The sequence below is a fragment of the Hypanus sabinus genome, chromosome 5 (genome assembly GCF_030144855.1).
Source record: "Hypanus sabinus isolate sHypSab1 chromosome 5, sHypSab1.hap1, whole genome shotgun sequence".
Lineage (NCBI taxonomy): Eukaryota > Metazoa > Chordata > Chondrichthyes > Myliobatiformes > Dasyatidae > Hypanus > Hypanus sabinus.
In genome coordinates, this window is record NC_082710.1 from 134,099,297 (window position 1) to 134,122,566 (window position 23,270).

Here is a 23,270-nt window from a genome sequence, read left to right on the forward strand (position 1 = left end):
CTCTAGTGCACCTGAGAGTAAATTAATTAGATCTGTTCTTATAGTTTTGTCATATCACATCAACATAATGCAACATAACAATTGGCTGTAGAAGATAAACACAGTTATGTATAAAATTGCCCTTTAGTTTCAACTATTCATTTGATGAATATAATAAAAATCAATAATGCTTCAGTAACAAAGTGCTGACATGTTAGGGAACACCGTAGGAACAGACTTAACTTTGAAATTCACACTGCCAGTTGGAAACATTTTACTCAGTTCAAACACCAGTAAACATTTGCAAAATCACCTCTGCTTTAAACAGCAGTGGGGTATTTGTCATCCAGTTTATGCTTTAGTGGTTGAGTTTGACGGTCAATTTATTCAATCCTAAGCACTCAGTCCAAGACTGGTATCTTCTTATTCTTGGTCACAATTCAATAATGACTGCGATATATCATTTGTTTTCAGTCAGGGGAAGCCAAAACTTTGTGTTATAGATAAGAATGATGCAAGGTGTACGTGAGCTGCACTGCAATGCGAGATTAGACATGGGAGTAACTCCTGCCCTTCCTGCCACATATGGAAAAGTACATTTATTTTCTCCAAATCATGTGAATTGTTTGCATACTCGGCACTGCCAGACATGGAAAACAGTTGCTTCTATTTACTGACATACTATATATTTAAAACGTGTAGCATCAATGATGCACTTGGGGACATGATAGTACTGAGGAGGATATGGAGCTCATTTTCTTTTTTATTGTAATTTATTTTTTTATTGAAGTTCATCATCAAACAAACATTTCCATCAGATGTATTTCAGATATTGTACATATATAATCATATAGTCATATATGCCACGAATCTCCACATAATATTTATTTGTGGTATACATGTATAGAAAAGAGAGGAAAGAAAGGACAAGCAAAAGGAGAAAAAATAATTTTGCCTGGGAGGGAGCATCACAGTTATGAGAACACTAGATAGGTTGGGTTCTTTTGAGTAGAGCTGAGCGGAGACCTGATAGAATTATACAAAATGACGAGGGGTTAACTTCCTATCTCCTCCCTCATCATTTAGATATCTTCAACTAGAGCATATAGGTTCAGAATAATAAGTTTTAAAGGGGGCATGAGGAATTTTTTCACATGAACATGGTTGAAGAGCAGAGGGCATAGCTTTAATATGAGACCAGGAAACTGTCTGTGTGTGGCAAGCTTTTTTACATAGCAAGCAGTGGCAGCTGGGAGCGTTCTGCTTGGTAATGGTAGAAGCAGTTTCAATAATGGCCTTCAAGTGCTTTTTAGGTAGATACACAGGAATACGCTGGGAATGGAAGTAAATTGATCATGTGTAGACAGAATGGATTAGTTTGACATCATATTTGCAAAGATATCTTGGGCTGAATGGCCTTGCTGTTCTGACCTAGATCCTACTGCCAGAGGGGTGGTGGAGCGGGAAACTTTCATAACAATTCAGAAGCGTTCATATCGGCAACTGAATTACTGAATTAGGAGGCTATGAAGCAGGTGTTGATAAGTGGGATTCATCAACGCTTGCTCCAACTCACGTTTCTGCAGATGTACTGTGGAGCGCGTTCTGACTGGTTGCGTCACCGTCTGGTGTGGATGCGTCAATGCACAGGATCGCAAGAGGGTTCAGAGGACCGTACGCTTAGCCAGTTCCATCAGAGGCACAAACATGCATTGGCAGGGCTCAAAGGCCAACATACTTACCTGGCACCAGTCCTGGTCCAGCAGTGCACTGGCAAGGCTTAAGTTGCTATGGGAATGCCCAGAAATTGGTGCTGTCTGGACTATATAATCTTGGTTCCCTGACATCAGAATCAGGTTTATTATCACTAAAGTATGCCGCAAGGTTTATTTATCTATTGGTAAAGAGCGGAGTAGGTCCTTCCTGCCTGTTGCGCTACAATAACCCAGCAGCCCCTGTTGCCCCCAATTTAACCCTAACCTGATCACAGGGCAAATTACAATGACCAGTTAACTTACCCGGAGTACCTTTGGACTGTCAGAGAAAACTGCAGCACCCAGGTAAAACCCACACATTCCACGGGGAGGATGTACAGACTCCTTACAGATGATGCCAGAATTGAACTCCAAACTCCGAGCTGTAACAGTGCTGTGCAAGCACCCATATTAGTGATCGTATACTGCATTCTCGAGGCCCAGGATCTTACAGATGGCCTGATGGTGGTGTGTATTTTATTGAGATACAGAGTAGAATAGGTCATTCCAGCCCTTTGAGCCACACTGCCCAGCTATTCCCCTATTTAATTCTCACCCAATCTCAGGACAATTTATGATGACCAGTTAGCCTACTAACTGGTATAGCTTTGGATTGTGGGAGGAACCCAGAGCACTAGGAGGAAACCTAGTCACAGGGTCATGGAGAGAATGTACATATCCTTGCAGGCAATGGTGGTTGTTGTGCCTGTGTGGAGCTGGCTGAACATACACAAAAGAAACTTGGGCCAAGATGATGACAGGCAGAAATGACCAGTTGTAAAACCAACAGACATACGTTCTCCTTTAGCTCAGTGTGAAATGCTTAAATCTGCTCAACTGAATAGTCGACTCAAGTTTTAGTTCATTTGGATATTGCAAAGCCTGGATAGAGTGGATGTGAAAAGGCTGTTTCCCTTGTTAGTAGAGTCTAACCTCAAAATATAGGGTCATCCCTTTGAAAATGAGATGAGGAAGAATTTATTAAGCCAGTATTGGTGAAATTCATTACCAAGGGCTGCAGACGCCAAATCATTGAGTGTATTTAAGGCAGAGATAGATAGGTTCTTGATGTGGTAAGAGGGTTAAATATTATGGGGTAAATAGGATGGAGGGGGATTAGAAAAAAATAATCAGCCATGATCGAACCCATGATTGATGGTGCTGTGAAAGGAATATGTTTCAAAGTTGTGGCCAATGAGACTTTAGACTATAAGGGAATTGGAAACATGGAAACCACTTGGGGAATGGAGTTATGGTGCAGGATCTAAAACATAATATCATAGTAATTGAAAATGCAGACAAAGTATTGGGTTTATTTGAAGAGGAATAGAATTGAAGCATTATGAAATCACATGATTGGGCCACACTTGCAATATAGTCTCTGCGTTTATCTGTCCATAAGTGTGAATATTTTCCCTTCCTTTGTGGTCATGTAAGTTGCTGACAAGTTATGCGCAGATGGTGAGAAGCTACTACTTAAACCTTCTTATCTTTGTAGTGAATGCTCCCTCAGTCCTGTTAAGAGGGAAGTCTAAAATTTCAGCTCAATAATAATGGAGGAATGTGGTATTATTTTATATGGTCGGTGACCTGGAAGAAAACTGCTTCTCTTGTTCTTCCATTTGGAAGGCTGATGGATTTTTGCAGCTTCTCCCCTCAAAATGTCACCGTGCTGCTGCAGTGAAATTTGCAGCTGATACACACAGTGTACCGGTGATAGAGTATGAGTTAAAAAAAAAATTGTCTTCAGTCATGCACGGTAAACAGCACATTGTAATAGAGGTTGTGCAGCCCATCCTGCTTCCAAAATTCAGTCGCGCACAAGCCAGCTGCTGTTATCTGTGCATCCTTAACCAAGAATGAATCTCGCGATTGGATAGTGGCCAGTCAGCTGCCAGTGAAGACATCGCCGCAGACTGTCCAGGGGCTTTGATGGGTGACGATCTGGAGCAATGCCTTCGAACCTGTACCTCAGTATCTGACCCAGTGCAAGTGCAGGAAGTCAGCCTGCTTCCTTTTTGGAAATTCTGCATCTGAACTCTTGAGTGTACTTTCTTACCACTGAATTGGTCCAGGGTGAGGGGGGAGTGTGTAGAGTAGGCAGGCATCATTCCTGGAGTCAATAAAATCAAACAACTGACCACTGTCCTGGGAAAACGTCCTTTAATTGAAGAATACTGCTAAGGGTTGTTGAGATGGGGAGAAATGCTATTCAAGGATGGAATTCTAATCAATAATCTGTGAAACAACAAATATTTAAGCAGAAAGGAATGACACTTATAGCTCATAACACTCAATGGGAATCTCTCCTTGAGATTGCTTTAAAAGTAGCTCCCAAGAGCAATGATGAATCTTAATCATTCAATTTATTCTGTCTGTGCAGAACTTAAGGAATGTTTTAATTAAATTAAGTAGCTTATATTTGAATAGTGACATCATGTGCTTCTTTGAAGGAGTTACTGAGGCTGTCTCTTATAGAATTGCATTATGAATAACACTCAGTTAATAGATTCAAGGACAGTTTGATATTATCGGTACAGATTTGTAGCCTCTGTGTAGAAATGATACCCATTTTACTAAAGTGGCAGCTCAGTTGAACACTTGTTGGTGGGTTTTACTCCCCAAAAAAGTCAAATTGGAAAAACCCCAAAGGAAGATGATGGACACAAATCTATCAGTCATTAATTTAAAAATTTTAAGGGAGATTTATTGGAATGTCATTGTATTAGATTGTCAAATTGTAATATATAGATTAGAAGAAAAATATTCTCTGATTTTTGCCTTATTTCCATCATTTCATTTTGTACCATAATTCTTCACTTACATCAATAACTCTGCTTTAGTTACAGCAAAATTTAAATAAAACATATAATTTCACTGAGGTATCCACGTAAGTTATCCACTAAGATAGAAAAGAGTTTCAGTGGCATATGTGCTCACCCATAGCATACAAAAGAGTCCAGGATGCTCTAGGACAGTTCCCACAGAATATATTGTTTTAATGTTTATCCTATTTTAACAGCAGATGCAAACATAATAAATAGCAAAGCATAAGCTAATAAAGCCATTATATTTGCATATATCAACTTTTTTATTGAATTCTATAGCAAAATGCCACAAGTATTCCCAATTGCCAAAGAGCTACAAGGATAAGTAACACGTTATGTTTAGCTACTATTTTATTATCTGTGGTTAGATGATGGATCCTCTGGTGATGGAAATATTTGATTAAATGCAGCAAATATTCAGAAACAGATTGATTCCTAATCAGCCAGTGAACCCCAGTTGTTAACCCCAGAGTTGACTGACTCTAGTTCCTGAGCTATGATTGGAACGAAGCATTGAACACTTTCTTCTTTGTTCTTGTTCTGGCATTTGGATACCCCAAAAGCTTGGGTATTCATTGACCAGTAGTCTGGCGGATGCATTGATTTTCTTCAACCATAGAGGAGCAAACCCCAAAGCCAGAGATTTTTGATTCGGTATGTGTTTTCTCTTAGTTAAGAAGATCAGCTAAGTCCTATCACCATTTGGCCCAGGCTTAGTGGGAGAGAATGGGACACATTCAAAAACTAAATTAACTTATTTTAGTAAATTATCTGCTTATTTTAATAGAATTGAAAGTTTAAAACTGGAAAATCCAGAGTGGCACGCACAAAATGTTGGAAAACTTAGTCCAACGAGTTGAAATGTTGGGTTTTGTTAGCTTTATGATCTTCATTAAAATGTTTTGAACTGAAAGCAAAAGTTATTTTCACAGATGTTGAATATTTTAACCATTTCATCATTAATCAAACTGTTTCACAAATTGCTTCCCAATATATGTAATCTTTATACATGTCCTTAACAATGCTTTTTCTGTACTTTTGTATAAAAATGCTCAGTGATTTTTATTTGTGTTTTATTTTAACAGTCTCCACAAGCCCCTAACTTTTCAGATATGGAAGCTGTACCTATTTTGCTTAACAATGTGAAAGCTGGACCCCCAGAGGTCTTGCTGTCCACTGATCACTATCAAACACAAACTGAGCCAGTGGACTTGTCTATTAACAAAGCCAGGACATCTCCAACAGCTGTATCATCAACACGTTCCTCACCCAGCTCAGTGACAACAACCTCAATCCCTTCAATGTCCTCTTGCTCTCCTCGATTGACTTCATCCCCATCTGTGATAACCTCAGTGACTTCATCAACAGGAATGTCTACAGTATTAACGCCAGGCTCCGTTGTTGCATCTTCCCCGGGTGTCGGGGGCCAACAGTACTTGCACATAATCCACCCAATGCCACCTTCAAATGCAATGAACTTTCCGTCCAGTAAACTGCATCGCATTCCAGTGGTTGTACAATCCGTTCCTGTGGTATACACAGCCATGAGGTCACAGAGGAACTCTACCATCGTACTCCCAATGCTGGAAGATGGGCGGAGTCAAATGAAAGGTAAGTGGATAGAAGTAATGCATCTGTTAAGGCAGGAATGCAATCTTGATATAATGGGAGATTCCTGCAAAGTCCAGTGCAAATAAACTTTCAGCCAGCTCCCAGTTGAAGGCATCTGAATATTGAATCATTGCTTTACCATACATGTGCATACAATTTGTCTTTATCCAAAATCCTTTCAATTTTTTCCATCATCATTCCCTCTGTAAGTTGCCTGCATGTATGGCATTCCCCTATAAGGAGAAATGAGCTACACAGAAGTAAAGAAGGATTTAATATTTTCAGTTTATTTGCAACCCATTAACCTCACACTCCCATCTCCCCGACCACTAACTTGATAAATATCTCTCTAAGGCACTATTTAAATTGCAGCACTGTGGTGAAGGCTTTTTTATTGTGGAGTGCTTAACTACTTGTATTGTTCAACCTGTATCTGGGGTTTCTTTTCTCTTGATTAGTCTATCCCAGGAATACCTGTGGGGTTTCTGATCTCCATCTTAGCTGTTCCTGATGTCCCTGACCTCATTCTCACCACTTCTGGGGCTCTACAGTTGCTGAAACAACCCCAAACTCCAGGCATTTTTGTTATTACTGCAGAACCCAGCAGTCTAACCATTTATATCCCTGGATAGAAACAATGAGCTGCAATTCTCCAAGGGATTTGTGTACAAGGAAGGTTCTGAGGTGAAACATTCCATGGATATGATCTAATATTGTGATTTAAGTGTTTTGTTTAAACTAAACAAAATATTTGTTAGTTTACAATGTTTCTCTCCCTAGAAGTTGTTCTTCATTGGCTCTAATTAATAGAATTAAATAATTATCCACTTTTCTCTGTCCTTACTGCAATTAAACCACAGTTATTTTTTGTGTGTAGTTTCCAATAGTTTTGGGTAGAATGTGAAAAATTGTAATTTATTACTCTCCACCTAGGAAAAGGGAAACAATTTTTTTTTTGTTTTTGTGACGTATCCAGTTCTTTCAATCCATTCCCTGGATTATCAAAGCACAATATAAGTGGGGGGGGGGGGGATTTCATAACCAGTCAGCTTTGGCGTATCACCCCATTTAGCACTTTATTTTTCTGTTGTGAATTGATAATGTGCCACAACAGTTGTGATTCGACTGCTGGATAATTTGACTTTGTTCTTGCATTATTGATGGGGTTTGAGGAGGCAGTCAGAGTTGTTCAAAATAGATTTATTATCAAAGTACATATATGCCATCATATACAACCCTGAGATTCATTTTCTTGCGGGCATACTCAGTAAATCCAAGAACTATGATAGAATCTATGAAGGACTGCAGCCAGCAACGAATGTGGAAAAGATAACACAATGTGCAACTATGAAAGGAAAACAAAATAATAATGAATAAATAAGCAATAAGTATCGAGAACATCAGGTGAAGAGTAAGTGAAAGTGAGTTCATAGATTGTGGGGCCAGTTCAGTGCTGGGGTAAGTGAAGCTGAGTGCATTATCTCCACTGTAAAGAAGAATGCGAGCGATGTGCTCCAACTGCTTTATTAGTGCTACTGTTGATGTTTAATCTGAATTGTTCGTAAAAACAGACATTTTATTTGTGGTTATGGATTGACCAAATAGGCATATTTGACTAGAAATTGGGTCTTTCTTATTTTGTATTTTGCTGTGAAATGAGAGAGCACCCCAAATGTCTGAGAGCTTGATGAAATTAATCTTTAATATATTGTTCGCTGTTGAGTGTTAAAAATGGAGCAGATCTCAATGGCAATTGTCTGCAAAGATCACAGCTGCTGTTGCTAGGAAACATGGGAAGCGTGGCACAGCCTTAAAAGTCTCTAAGACAGACAGCACAGTTCAGGAAAGGTGATCATAGAAAGCATAAGGAAAAGGGATAGTTGTCTTGAGTGTATATAGTCACAATCTTTGCACGTTATCGTCCCCATGCACAGTGACTGCCCACACTAAGCAGCAAGGCCAATGGCTTACGAGTTTGCAGAGATTGCAATATACAGGTGCTGTGAATAACAATTATTGCGAGACCCAGCAATGAGCTCCAACTGAAGTGACGAAGTAGAGAAAACTCAATGTATGCATAAAGAGAGCAAGACATTGAGTACCCTCAATTCAGCTTGCTGAGGCCTTTGCTCCTGTTTCTCAAAGGGTTGTATACGAAGGCAACAGTCTGCTTGTTGTTGCTCTAATTTCTTTCATTAAGGCAGAAGAGAGCATCTCGTGTGTCAATGGTAACATCCTGTGAATGATTGATAGCAGCCTTCTCAGGTAAACCTAGCCCAGAAGTGGACTGTTCCAACAGCTGAGACTTTCACCAGAGATGGATGTAAAATATCTGTGTAACAACTTCAATGCACGGTCTAATTTATGTCTGACCATTTTCCCAGTGTGCACTTTTTTTTAAAAAAAAAGCAAATGTTAGAATTTCCAGGCAATATGATGTACCAGTTAATGGATTCAGCAAAAAAGAAAACCACAATTTGTATTGATACTTTGTGCTTTTGAGTAGAGAAATTAATACATACAACTAAAGTTCAAAGTTCAATCTATTATCATAGTGCATACGTGTCACCACGTACAACCCTGAGATTCATTTTCTGCGGGCATACTTGGCAATTCGATAGAACAGTAACTGTAAACAGGATCAACGGGCAACAAACTGTGCAAATGCAAATATAAATAAATAAATAACAATAAATGACGAGCATGAAAAAACAAGATGCAGAGTCCTTAAACTAAGACCGTCATTTGTGGGAACACCAGAAGTAGAATGAGTATTCAGGAACCTGATGGCTGAGGGGTAGTAGCTGCTTTCGAACCCGGTGGTGCAAGTCCTGAGGCAGCTGTACCCACAGTGAGGAAAGAGCATGGCCTGTGTGATCAGTATCTTTGATGGATGCTGCTTTTCTACAACAATATTTCATGTAGATATGCTCAGTGGTTGGAAGGTTTTTACCTACAATGTACTGGGCTGCACCCACTAACTTTTGTCGGAATTTCTGCTCAAAGGCGTTGGTGTTCTCATACCAGGCCGTAATGCAGCCAGTCAGCACACTTTCCACCACACATCTAGAGAAACTTGCCAAAGTTTTTGCTGACATACCGAATCTCCGCAGACCCCTGAGGAAGTAGAGGCGCTGTCGTGCTTTCTTTGCAATTACAGTTATGTGATGGGTCCAGGACAGGTCCTCTGAGATAGAAACACCCAGGAATTTAAAGTTATTGACCCTCTCCACTTCTGATCCTCTGATGATTACTGGCTCATGTACCTCTGGTTTCCTTCTCCTGACGTCTACAATCAGTTCCTTGGTCTTACTGACATTGTGCGATGTTGTTGTTATTACACCACTCAGCCAAGTTTTCAATATCCCACCTGTATCCTGATTCATCTCCACCGGCTTCATGCAGCCCACAACAAGTAGCACCATCAGCAAACTAGTATCAAGAATTGAAGTAGCATGATTGGATTTTAGTCACTTGACCATAAGGTAAATAAAATGATGCCCATTTGCCACCTTTATGCTGGGACAAGAACCATTTCACTTTTGGCTGAGTATTCTGCTGTGATAAGCCTTCCATGTTGCACGTGGAAACAAAGCTGTGGAAACCAAATCTGAATGTTTGTAAAAAGGACTGAAATAAATAACAAATAATTGTTATAGAACCTGATTATGCACTGTAATGATTGAAAAGTTATACAGACGTTGAACTCTGAAGCTTGAAATAGCCTAAAATATCAACAGATTAATTCCAGAAACAAAGGGGAGAGTAAAAGAAATGAGAGAACTTAAGTATGAGTAAATGTATTCTAAACAGTCAATTTTGATATTGATTTACTGGAGGTATAGACAGTATATTCATATCTTTTCACATCACAGTTACATGTTTAATGTGGCATAAATTGTTAAAAGCATAACTTAAAGTAAAAATTCCAAGTTTTTTACCTCTCATATTTGCATATCGGAAGTAAAATTAAAAGTTATTTTCAAACCTGATGCAAGAGATTCTGCAGATGCCCAAAATCTTGAGCACCACAAAACGTTGGAGGAACTCGGTGGATCAGGCAACATCCAGAGAGGGGAAGAAACTTGATATTTCGTGCTGAGACTCTTCATCGGGATTGGAAAGGAAGTGGGCAGAAACCAAAATAAGGTGGCGTGGGTTGAGGGGTAGAGGTACAAGCCGGCAGGTGATGGGTAAGTGGGTGGGTGGGGTGAATGGAAATGATGCGAGAACCTCTCCCCTCCGCTCCACACTCATCCTTCCCCCTCAGCTGATGCCACCTATCACCTGCCAGCTTCTACTCGTCCCAGCTCCCCATTACCTTATTCTGGCTTCTGTACTCTTCCTTTCCAGTGCTGATGCAAGGTCTCAGCCAGAAGTGTCTCTGTTCATTACCTCCTGTAGACGCTGCCTGACCTGCTGAGTCCCTCCAGCATTTTTCTGTGTGCTACTCAAGAGTTTTATTACAATGCAGATTTACAAATCACTTACAGTTACTGAAATATTCATACTTGCGTTTCACAGTTGTAATTGGCAGCAATGAAGTGTTAGCCATTCTGGGAATGAAGCCAACCCAACTTCTGGAGAAGTAGTTTCCAAAAGCTCAAATGCATCTAGCACAGGGGTGGGCAAACTTTTTGACTTGTGGGCCACAAAGGTTTCTAAAATTTGACAGGGGGGCCGGACCAGGAGCAGATGGACGGACTGTTTTGGTAATACACCTCATAAGAGAAAATAAAATATCATGGGGTATGTAGAAAACATTTGCTTTAATTTCAATTGAAAATGAACAAATGCATTACAACAAAATATCTGTCTTTGAAGTCCCATGGTATTTAGCTATTTATTGAAATGGCTTTTGAAACACTGAAAATTGAATGAATAAAATACAGCTTTTTTTAATAGTAACAGTTATTATTTTAAAGCACTGAAAATTCTGTTATCCTTCAAGATATTATCATCATCACTCTCCTCCTGACTGTCTTTATTTCAAAAACGGTAGGAGATGCAGGTCTACTTGTCCTGCTCCTTCTTATTCAATTGTCCCCTGTGCCAAAACTCAACAACGACCAGCACAAAGACAGAACAGTGACAGCGCGCCAGTATGCGGAGCGCGTTATTTGATCTGAAGCGCGTTTTTTATTTTGAGAACCTGCACCTGCGCACTGCTCATGTCCATCACTTAACATAAATGACATGTAACATGTAAGGCTTATTGAGAAAAATATTTTCAAATGCATTTTTTACATAACACAACGAAGAAACTTATTTTTAATTTCAGTGGGAACAGTGTTGTTGGTCTCCCTTTTTAGCCAGCGCATCAAAGTCTGAATTTAGTTTTGTTGTGGCGATTCTCAGGATGGATCTGAGGTGTTGGTCAGTTAACTTGGATCTGTGGCTGGCTTTGTTGATGTTCATGACGCTGAACGCCTGTTCACACAAATAGGTCGAGCCGAACAAAGAGTAAAGCGCAAATGTGGAGTAATACGCTGCACCTCAACAAAGGTCAATGTGTAGCGGTGTGCTACATGCAGCGCTAAAATTACGACACGGAGTAGGTAACTGCAGTCGAAGAAAAAAACTTTATTCAAAATCCCCAGCCTCACTTTTAAGCCTCCCTCAACCTGCCACCCATGGCGCAGAGGCTCCAAAGCTCTGTGCTCGCAAATCCCCGCAGGCTATCTCCCTTAGCCGGAACGCTGGCTAATTGTGAGCCAGTTCGGATGTGCCAGGAAATGGGTCGCCACAAAAGTAAATAGAGTGCGTCATCTATTGGGAAAACGCCAGAATTGCGGGGAATAAAATGTTAACCAGGTTTATTAATATAATTTCATCAAGTTCTGCGGGCTGGATTAAAAAGCTTAACGGGCCGCATATGGCCCGCGGGCCGTAGTTTGCCCATGCCTGATCTAGCATTACCTCCAGACAGATGGAGAGCTGACAGACACTGAGGGCAGTGAGCAGTGGAACAGGTATTGCAGTAAGCTTGTAGGAAGGGGAAGGGGGAACGACTAATGGAAGAAAGGGGCAGCCACTAAGATAGCCTGCCTCTCAGCTACAGCAGAAGACACCAAGTCACATCCGCCTGCAGGATTGGTTGATGATTTTTGGTTAGCAAAAAGAGAAGTTGCCTGAGGCTGCAGTGTAAACACTCCAGCACTGGAGACTTAAAGACAATAAAGTTGACTATGAATAATGCATGTATCAGACAGTCAGAAGAATAACTACAAGCTGTTGATTCTGCTGGCCCATAAGCGAATATCCATTCTATGTATTTTGTTAAATAGTGCCAGTTAAAGCTACTTCGTGGCTTCCTATTCATTTTAAAACATAGAGATATAGAAAATAGGTGCAGGAGTAGGCCATTCAGCCCTTCGACCCTGCACTACCATTCAGTATGATCATGGCTGATTTTGACGGAATAATGCCATTGATCCCCTTCCATCATCGCTGAGATCACCCTAGAGCCTGACAGTACAGAGCTTCTTCCCCTAGATTCTGTTTTCTTCGATTTAATGTATAACTCAGACGTTTATTTCTGACCATATTCTGCTTTCCTGTGTGTTCTTTATCCCTTGGGCAAGCAGATCCTATTTGAATCAGAGTATCATCTTGCTCCAAGTGGGACTCTAGGGGGCAAATTACCCAAGTCTCCCGGTTACAGTCTTGCAACACAATGAGAGGGGGTGGAATAAAATAGATCATATAGATAGACAGGATCAGTATTATCAGCTGAACCTTACAACGTGTTCTCAGTATTATTTATTTATTTATCTACTTCCCTTATGCTTGATGCTTTTCTTTGAACGGATTCCATGGTTTTCATTGTTTTAGGCCTGTCTCTAGGAAGACAAATCTCAGGGTTGTATACTGAATACATACTTTGGTAATAAGGCTTCAAAGTACATTTATTACCATTTTTGTATTTGCCCAGTTTGTCATCTTTTGCAGTGTTTTCTTCAGGTTTTGTTTGTAGTTTTTTTCATTGATTCTTTTGTGAATTCTTTGTTCTACTGTGAATTCCTTCAAGAAAGTTAATCTCAGAGTAATATATGATGACAGGTACGTAATTTGAATTTTGAACTTCAAAGAGCTGCTTGCAAAAGAGAAGAATGAGCCCTGAAATTTGATTAGGAACTATTTCATTGAGTATGATTCAGTTCCCACTGAGTGCCATCTTTCAGCTAGTTCTAAATAACGCTATTAAAATATGTCAAGAATTGGAAACTCACTTGGTGATTTCCAATCTATGAAGGATAGACTTACAGTCGATCTTGTGTTCTGCAGTTACCAGTAGGTTGTGCCAGCTTTTAAAGACGTATTGATGGTCATTTTCAATGGAGTTGTTGGACAGTCACTCTGTGTCCGTGTAGTATAAGCCTGCAATATGGTCTTCCCCAACACTGTGCACTGTGTATTTATACTATCTCTGCCACTCAGTAATTTTGTTCACCTCTATCATGCTACCTCTCAGCCTTCTTCCCTCCAGAAAAGCAGGCCCAGTTCATCCAATACATCTGATAGCTGAAGTCCTCCAATCTAGGTAGCCTCTTTGACAATCTTTTCTACGCTCTTTAGCTGAAATACATCCTTCGCCAAGGAGTGGTGGATCTGTGGAATTTGTTGCCACAAGCAGCCGTGGAGGGAAATCATTGAGTATATTTGAGGCAGAGCTTGATAGATTTTTGATTGGTTGGCGCATGATAGGATACGGCGAGAAGGCAGGAGATTAGGGGTGGAACGGTAATGGATCAGCCTTGATGATGGTGGAGCAGAGTCAATGGACCAAGTGGCCTAATTCTGCTCCTATTTCTTTTAGTGCAGTGACTAGAACTGTACACAAAAGTCCAAGTGTAGCCTAATCAATGTGTTGAACAACTGTAACATAACATTCTAACTCTTAAGCTTAGCTGGGAATTAATACTTTGCCTCTTGTATGTATATATAGTGATCACATATATTGAACAGGGAAAGGGCTGCAGTAAAAGTGTAACAAGGCGATAAATACAAGTGGGATGGGGCGTACTGAATTCTTCAATCACTATTTCAAATAATTAAACTCTAGCACACACTGAGCGTACAGGTACAGAGCACTAGTTTAATACCACTTTCTGATTTGGAAAGGAGGAGGACAACTTTCAATGTGACGTTTGTTGCCTCTGCAGTTTATTGAGAAAATATGCTCTTTGTCTAGTTATGACCTTGGCGATCATACAGTCACAGTTATGATGCACATGGCTTATTGGTCTAAATAGGATGTTAAAGAATTCAGGTTGACAGCAGTGTGAAAAAATGATCATTGCAAAGATTATCTTCAAATATTTTGTGCTGGATTTTTTTCTGTTTGTAAGAAAAGGCAAGGATTTGGTGGACTGGAGGTGTTTATTTGCGTTAATCTTAGCTGATTCATATGAAGGAGAATGATATGGAGAGAAGGATGGGGAGATGTACAGACAGATTGATAGAAGTTGGATAGTGGAATGAGATACATAAGGAAACGGCAAGATTTGGAATAGAAGGAGAGAAGATAAGGAGTGAACGGGAAATGGAGAGGGGAATAAAGAGTGGTGGAGTGAGGGGGTATTGTACACGAAGAGCGATGGAACTAAGGAGAGAGATCCAGATTGAGGGGCAGAGGAAGTGATGGATGGGGCGAAAGGGATAAGAGTGTGTGTGGGGGTGGGGCGGGGAGAACCGAATCAGGGAGAAGAAGAGCAGGTAGTGACGGTGAAGAGGATACGGGGGAGAGGGAGCTACAGACTGGTGGATGAAAGTGAACATACAAATGAAGAAAGATGGAGGTAAGAAGAGGGCAGAACATAAATAAAAGTGAGTGGTTGGAGAAAGAAGTGTAAGATCTCAACAGGAAGAGATAGTGTGAGCAAAGTGAAATTTTGAGAGTATGAGAGAGAAAGGAACGAGAGGAGAAGGGCATAGAGTGTAAGAGTGAAAGGTAAATAAAGAAGAAATGGGGAGAGTTTTTTAGGGAGAGGAAGTTGGTGAGCGGTACAGATTGTATTTAAATAAAAAGAAAGATTAAGATAGGATGGAAAATTGCTTTTATCTGTAAGTGTTTGTCATGCCCCTCATCTACAAAAATCCAAATTGTTTCAAGAAATCTGTGTGTTCTGAAAGCTAGAAACTTGAAACCACGCTATTCCATTAAGAGTTCAAAATAGAGGATGCTGGAACAACTTTCCAATTTTGAATCGGCAGCAAATATAACTCAAGTATTTCTCTCACATTAGCTGCCATCTCCTGGATTAAGTATTACTTCCTGACTTTTCCTGACCATTGGCTAATACTTCCAACAATAAGAAACATAACCCCTAATGGTTGTCAGTGCCGAATCTCAACTGGGGGCGAACCAGTTGCGAGAAGTTGTTGGGAAAGGACTAATATGACACTACCTCATTTTATAACAAAGATGTTCCAGTTTATTATCATTATTGTATAATCCTCTGTATTGTTAATGATAAGAATACTGTTCTTAATGTTTTGGTTTCAGCTATAAAAATGTATTTCAAACTTTCTAGAAATCCATTTCTACCGGAGAATTTCACTATCGCACCCGGTATCAGTGTTTATCTTGGGAAGTGTTATTCTCACTCATCCCAATTTAAAGGCATGAAAGTGCAGTTCTGAGAACTGGCATTGTGTGTTTTCACCCAAGTTTAAAGAATAGTAGCATGGGCAGTGTATCAGTGAGTCTGGTTTGCCGGTAGAACTAAAACTGAATGCATGTTAATAACATTGGGGATGGTGAGCCAATAACATATATTAAAAAAAAGAAAATCAGTTCAAACATTAACTTTGTGCAACAAAATGTTTTTGCAAGAAAAGTAGAAAAAATGTTATTGAAAACGTTGATATTAACAATCTGTACAATGTCAGACTATCAAAAATGCATTTTATTGTGAACTCTGTGCTCGTGAATTATGGTTGCTATTGTTTCATAGAAAATGGTATTTCACGAACTTCAGTTCTGAATGTTATTTGCTTATTTTTACTGCTTGCATGATTTGTTATTTTTTCCTGCACTTTGAGTATATGACGTTCCTCTTTTTTAATGGATTCTAGTGACACGGCACATAACAAACGAACTATTGAGATTCTTTGTTTTATGGCTGCCTATAAGGAGACAGATCTCAAGTTTGTATATAGTGTACATACTTTGATAGTAAATGTAACTTGAATCTCAAATTTAAACAGATAAATATATCAACTTCCAATTCAAATCCTACTGCCTGTAAAGTCATTTAAAGTTCTAAAACATTTTTAGACTTGGAATAAATTATCATAGTGGTTGAGAGAACAATCTAGTATTAGCTTTTAAAGGAAATTTTAAGCCAGATCTTGGTGAATAGTCCTAGCGTGTTGAAAAGATTCTTCTTTTTTATTATGCAAACCTGCCCGTAAACTGGAGAAATTAAGTGATACAGTAGGATTTAAGAATCTTCGGAATGTATTGTTGCTTTCTTTCAAAGCGCCTGTAGCTTGCAGAAAGGATGTTACGGATTTGTACATTAGTTGGCTTTTGTCAGCAAGTGAAGACATAATTATCAAAAATGGACTCTTTTTAAATATGATATTGGTCAATTCAGCCACAGTAGCCAAACATCGTCTTCTTACTACATCAGGCAGTTTCCAGGTGTACAATGGTGATTTCACCAGATCCCCTCCACTGTTTCTGGGCTACCTGAATCAACCAGCTCCACTTCTGCAACATCATCCAACTCTTCCCTTATTACCTACAGCCTTAACTCTTCCTATCTACAAACCCAGCTGTCTTGTTCTGTTCTAATTTTTGATGTGATCCAGAACTTTACTGTATTCTAAGTGAAATCAACTCATTTTCATTGTAGTTGATTATCTCCATTGGGTCCTAATGAAAACCATAAGACACAAGAGCAGAATTAGTCCTCTTGATCTGATTTATTTTTCCTCCCAACCCCATTTTCCAGCCTTCTCCCAATAACCTTTCAAACTCTTACTATTAATTAACACTTCATTTTCTTTTCAAATTCTCATGCTAAGTTTTCAAATACTTCCAAGCTTTTGGTGGTCTGTTTGTTGTTTATAAACTGCGGCTATGAAGCAAATTGATATGCTTTAATAGTATTGTAGTAATAGAAGTTTTAAATGGTATTGGGAAAGTACCTTTGTCTCATTATTTCTTCCAAAGGTAATACTTGTGTCAATTTTAAGGCACCCTTTCTCTTAATGTACCTAAAGTGTCTCCGCAGTGAGAATGCTAGTAGAGCAGGAGTCTTGCAAAATCAGTGGCCGGGATCATTCCTGGCCCAGGATATTGTCCATTGAATTTTCACATTTGACCTGTGCCTACATGGGATTCGTCTGGATTCAAAGTCAATTTATTACCTAAGTCTATATGCTCCATTTCGATTCAGTATTTACAGGAATAAAAATTAAAACAATGGAATTTACAAAAGCAGTGGCAAGCAGCCAGTGTGCAAAAGAAGACAAAATGTGGTGATAAAAATAATATTGAGGGCATGAATTGTAAAGAAAGTGAGTCTAGGTCCTCCAATCAGTCCAGAGTTCTGATGATTGATGCTGGATCAGCAGCCTGATAGTTGTAGGATAATAATTGTTCCTGAACCTGGTGGTCTTGGACCTAAGGCCTTCTGTGCCTCCTGTGCAACGGTAGGAGTGAGAAGAGGGCATGGGCTGGATGGTGAGGTCTTTGGATGCATCAGTGGTGGGGAGAACTTTGCTTGTGGTGGACTGGCTTGTGTCTGTCACTTTCTCTTGCCGTTTCCATTGCTGTGTTTTAGTGTTTCCGTACAAGACCATACTAGGGTCCAGCAGTTTCACCCTACATTTAAAGCTGTGCAGGGTGGCAGGTTACTGGGCCATTTAAAAGACACGTTGATAGGAAAGATTTGGATGCGTATGGGGCAAACACAGGCAAATGCGTAAGCACAAAGTACACTGCAGATGCTGGGGTCAAAGCAACACGGACAACACGCTGGAGGAGCTCAGCAGGTCGGGCAGCATCCGTGGAAACGAGCAGACAACGTTTTGGGCCGACTGACTGGACTGAAGAGGGAGGGGGCGGGGGCCCAATAAAGAAGGTGGGGGAAGGGTGGGAAGGAGAAGGCTGGAAGGTGCCAAGTGAAAAACCAATAAGAGGAGAGATCAAGGGGTGGGGGAGGGGAAGCAGGGAGGGAAAGGCAGGAAAGGTGAAGAAGGAATGTAAAGGGGAAAGCACTATGGGTGGTAGAAGAAGGCAGAATCATGAGAGAGGTGATAGGCAGCTGGAGGGGGAGGCAGAGTGAAACTGGGATGGTTTAGGGAGGGGTAGAGAATTATCAGAAGTTGGAGAATTCAATGTTCATGCCAGGGAGCTGGAGACTACCCAGTTAGTTGACTAGCTCAGTTAGGCATCTTGGTTGGCCTGGATGAGTTGGGCCCTTGGACTTTATTTCCATGCAGTATAACTCTGAGGCTACAGAAAGAAGTTGATTTGTGATAAGATGGCCACTCTTGCAAGATAAATCATAAAAGTCGCCAATTTCTTGCTCTTCGTAGACTCAATATAACAACAACAAGTAAATTAGTTTATTTTTGTCACGTTACTAGGAAGCAGGTTCACGAAATCGATAAAGAGGACAAAAGGCACTGATTATGAGTGAATGCATCAACCATTTATTTACAGACAAATGGCAAAACACTTAACCAAACATCTAAATCAATCAAGTACTCATCGAAAACACCCTAAGTTATTAAAGCAATGACACTAAACATTCTTTTCCTGCATTTGTACAAAGGTAGGCAGGGAGTTCAACATTTTCTCAAAAATCACCCAAGGTAGAAGCTTTCTTCAGGGTTTTTAATGAGAAGAACTTGTGAAACTGCAAAAAGTTAAGTAATTCAAAACCATGCAGACTCATTACAGACCTGACTATACTAATACTATTGATTATATTGACTATATTAATACTATAGATTATTCTCACAATCGTTGTAGGCCAAGGTAATACACACAACGTTCTATAGTAATGCTGTGCAGAACATAATGGGCTTGTGGTGCAACGATATCTTAATATGATAAACAATAAACAGAACACTTCCTTCAAAGCACATCTACGAAAAGCTTAAGACTCACAGATATTACTGTTTCAAGGGAAAATAAAGAGTGAATGGAAATGAATGTCTTTCTACCATGCATGTTTCAAGTCGAAATCCAAATTAACCTGCATAGGAAATGATGTAAAAAGAACAGTTTACAAACAAGAAGTAATGTTCAAACAAGGCAAACGGCATACAAAGTGAACTGCGCCTCTAGAGGGCAGAACAGTACTTTTTATTCTGTGAAACCAAGAATCCATCTTAACATACAAAAGGTCCCTTTAAGAGTCTGATAAGTGGGATCGACTCCATCCTTGACCCTGATGCTTTCAGGCTTTGTAACTGCCGCCCAATTGGAAAAGGAAGAAGAGAGAATGTCTGGCAAGCGTAGGCTCATTGACTGAGGGAGCGTGAAGTGTAGACAGAGTCCAGAGAAGGGGAGCTGTTCCCTGTGACGTGCTGAGCTGTGTCCACAACTCTCTGCTGTTTCTTGTGGTCACGAGCAGAGCAGTTGCACATTCAGACAGAAGGCTTTCTGTGGCTCATCGATTAAGAGGAGATGGGAACACACTGAATTTCTTTAGCCTCCCGAGGAAGTTTGCAGACACCTAACGACAAAACAAAAAAACCCATAGAATGAATGATAGAAACATCAGAACCCTGAAGCCCCCCCCCAAGCAAAAGCATCAACCTTCCGCCCCCCCCCCACGTGCCAGAGGAAGCATTGACCCCTACCATGCGACCCCCCTCCCCAAAGAGACCTAGATCTAGAGTCCATCAAAAATTACAGTTCATAACCCACATTTCGGAATCTCAGACAGTTCTCTCTCTCTAGTGAGGGAAGAGAGAAGTTATTTCTGCAACAACGAGAGTGGAGACCAGCAAATCACCGTTTCAATGTTGGAATCTTCCGTGGCAATTCTCCAAGCCCCCCCCCCCCCCCCACCATCTCGGAGACTGACGAGCTCTCCCTCTCCAACAGAAGAGAGAGGGATCACTTGAGCCCAGAGGCTTTCTTCCGACTGCAGCACACACCACGTGCTCTCTCGATGTTCCAGTCTCCCACGACGCTCATTCCGTGAGGCATTGCTGAGCTTCCTTAGTTGTGACGTCCACGTGGTTGGACCAGAATGGGACGTTGGTGATGTTTGCACCTGGGAACTTGGAGCTCTCGACCACCTCAAACTTGATGTATACACGAGAAGTGTACCACCTTCCCTTCCTGAAGTCCGTGACGGTGTACTTTGTTTTGTTGATTACACTGGCTGTGCTACCAAAGCAGTGGGAAGTGTAAGCAGAATCCATGGAGGGGAGTGGGAGGCAGGCTGGATTTCATTATGTTCATAGGTGATCATAGGCACCACACAAAGTTAGCTTTGCCTCAGCCTTGCCTTTTGCACTTGCTGCAACTAATTCCAATGTAAACCCAGTAAAATCAATGTGGTTCCACTGTAATTATTGGCAAATGTAACAGTAAGAGGGCAAGACTAACATCATTTTGCAAACAAAAAAACCGCCACATTCTTAGTTTAGCAGAACATCATGGTTACATTTTGTGCCTTTGAAACACAGTTAATTTTGGCTAACATAAATACAGCAATTGTAATTGGATGCAGGTCATCAGCGTGCTTTCTGTTGGACCTCTTTGAACTCCCTGTGCTTACAAAGTGAATTAGCTTTCGAGAGCGAGCTTCCAACAAGACATGTGTTTGACTCCCAGCTGCATGGATTGTTTTCTTTTGGAAGGGAAGGGCAAACAACAAGGTTTTATAAGTATGATTTATAATACATATCTGTATAAATTTTAAAAATCCGCCACTCTGTGCTTTACTTTTGATCTTGTCATGCCTGCCGTGTCTTGGAGGTACCAAAGCAGAAGGCAGTGCTGAGGAAGCAATTATTCTTGCTAGCCACATGGAACAGAGGTTTGGTTAATTAGGTGGAGCCACCGTTACAAATTGGTGCGATCGCAGCCATTGGAAGTGCACACTGGGACAGCAGCTCACCCCTCTGACATGATAAATGTGGTGAGCAGAGTGCGTGCCTTTCTTTCCAGTATACAGAGGTTGCAGCACATAACGTCTCTTGTGTTTCGATTAGAGGTGACTGCAGTTGTTAATTCTGCTTGTAAAAAAGTTTGCCTTGCAAAGGCAAAACAAATAATGCTTCATTTCCATCACTTGTTGTGGAAATTTTGTCCCCTGAAAGCTGCTCTCTCTCAGACTTCCACACACGGTTTTCTTGTGCATTTTACAAAGGTGGGCTGTTGAGTAGCAGCGGAAGTGTTTGCACTAACACACAGCTCTCACCTAGTGTGCAGCAGCATGAGTGTGCATTCGCAGAGGCCAGCAAGTGTGTAATAATGTAGCACAGAGCCTACTAAGTGTGTGAGTGTGCACTCATAGATGCCACTGTATGTGCAGCACTGTGACTGCACTGGCACGCAGATCCACCAAGTGTGCAGTGGTGTGGGCGTGTACTGATGCACTGCTTTCATCCAGTGTGTAACATTGTGAGTGGATGAGTCCTTGCAGCAAAGTCAGCCGCTGATCTCAGATGGCACAGTGAAACAACAGTTTTTAAAAAGTAGATGTAGCTTCTCACCATTACTCAGCTGGCAAAGGAGCTCAGATCTGCCCAGGAAATTCCACTAGTTGAAGCAGAACCATAAGAACTCCTGGAAGGAATGATGAATTTGTCATCCCTCACATGACATCATGCTGAAGAGTTACAATTTACAATTGCAGCCTTCCCAATACATTGTGCATGGTTCATATTGGGAATACTGCCACTAATACCCATTCACAAAACTGGCACATGTGCCACTTGAACAAGTTTTTAATGCATAAACCTCAAGACTTGTGAAAATTTTCAATAACCAGCTAGCAATTTGATAGTTAATGACTGTCAGTCAAATGGAAACCGAACAATTAATATGGTAAATTGTAAACACAGATTCTGCAGATGCTGGAAATCCAGAGCAACACAGACAAAAAGCTGGAGAAGCTCAGCAGGTCAGGCAGCATCTGTGGAAAGGAAAGGAACAAAGAGCAGATCTTTCCAGGCCAAGGCCCTCTATCTGTGGAGGAATAAAGCTTATTTGTGTGTTGTCATCCCACGCATGACTCTTTCAATGTTGTTTGGTAAATTACGAAGCTGTGAAACACTCCAAATAACAAGGACACGTTGAAATAAGGACTCCATGTAATCTTACTTCTTTAGAAGTACAATTGATGTTGAAGAGATATACAAGATGAATTTTCTTACTTTACGTTTTTCTTTTTTTTTTCCCCGTCTTCCCATTTTCAAATTGATTTGACCAAGAACTTGCCACATCATTGCCGTCTCCTCTTTGGCTATTCCTGTATATAGTTTTGAATTGTGAAACAAATATTCCATCCCTTTCCAGACCCAGATCCCCAGTGCCCTGTTTGCCTTTATCAGTAAAGATACAGATGCTAAGGGTGCAGGAGGCCGAAGGTGCAAATTGTCCATGAAGTGTCGTGTACTAGAGCAATTCTGAACTTTGAGAACAAACTCTGTTGGCTTTCTGTGACAGATCTCACTTCAAGTACAAGCAACTTTACTTGACTTCCTTTCAGACCCCCTCTCTCCCTCGACAGTCCCTGGCAAAGCAGCCTCAAATCTACCAATGACATTTGCTTTGAAAATCACTCCACAAAAGGTTATACTGAGTCTCAATTATAGAATATAGCGCAGAACATCACAGAAACAGCTCCTTCGGCCCACAGTGTTGTGCTGAAGTAATTAAACTAGTGATTAAACAATTAAACTAATTCCTTCTACCCACACAATATCAATTTGCACATTCCTGTGCCTGTGTATTTGCCTCCAATACTACTGGCAATGGATTCCAGGCTCCCATCACTTTCTGTGTAGAACTAAAACTTGCTCACTCATCTCCTTTAAATGTGCCCTCTCCCAACTTAAATGTATGCCCTGTAGTATGGAGGATTTCATCGCTGAAATAAAGGTAAGTGCT

At 40.6% G+C, this 23,270-nt stretch overlaps 1 protein-coding gene across 6 annotated transcripts in view; it reads left to right on the forward strand.

The window, feature by feature from the left end:
• Nucleotides 1–23,270, forward strand: part of klf12b (Kruppel like factor 12b) — a 271,202-nt gene that overhangs the window by 171,480 nt on the left and 76,452 nt on the right. For all 6 annotated transcript variants that reach the window (XM_059970437.1, XM_059970434.1, XM_059970439.1 and 3 more), the window contains one exon: nucleotides 5,647–6,172. In XM_059970437.1, the coding sequence (XP_059826420.1) occupies nucleotides 5,647–6,172 (526 nt within the window). The remainder of the gene's footprint in view (nucleotides 1–5,646; nucleotides 6,173–23,270) is intronic.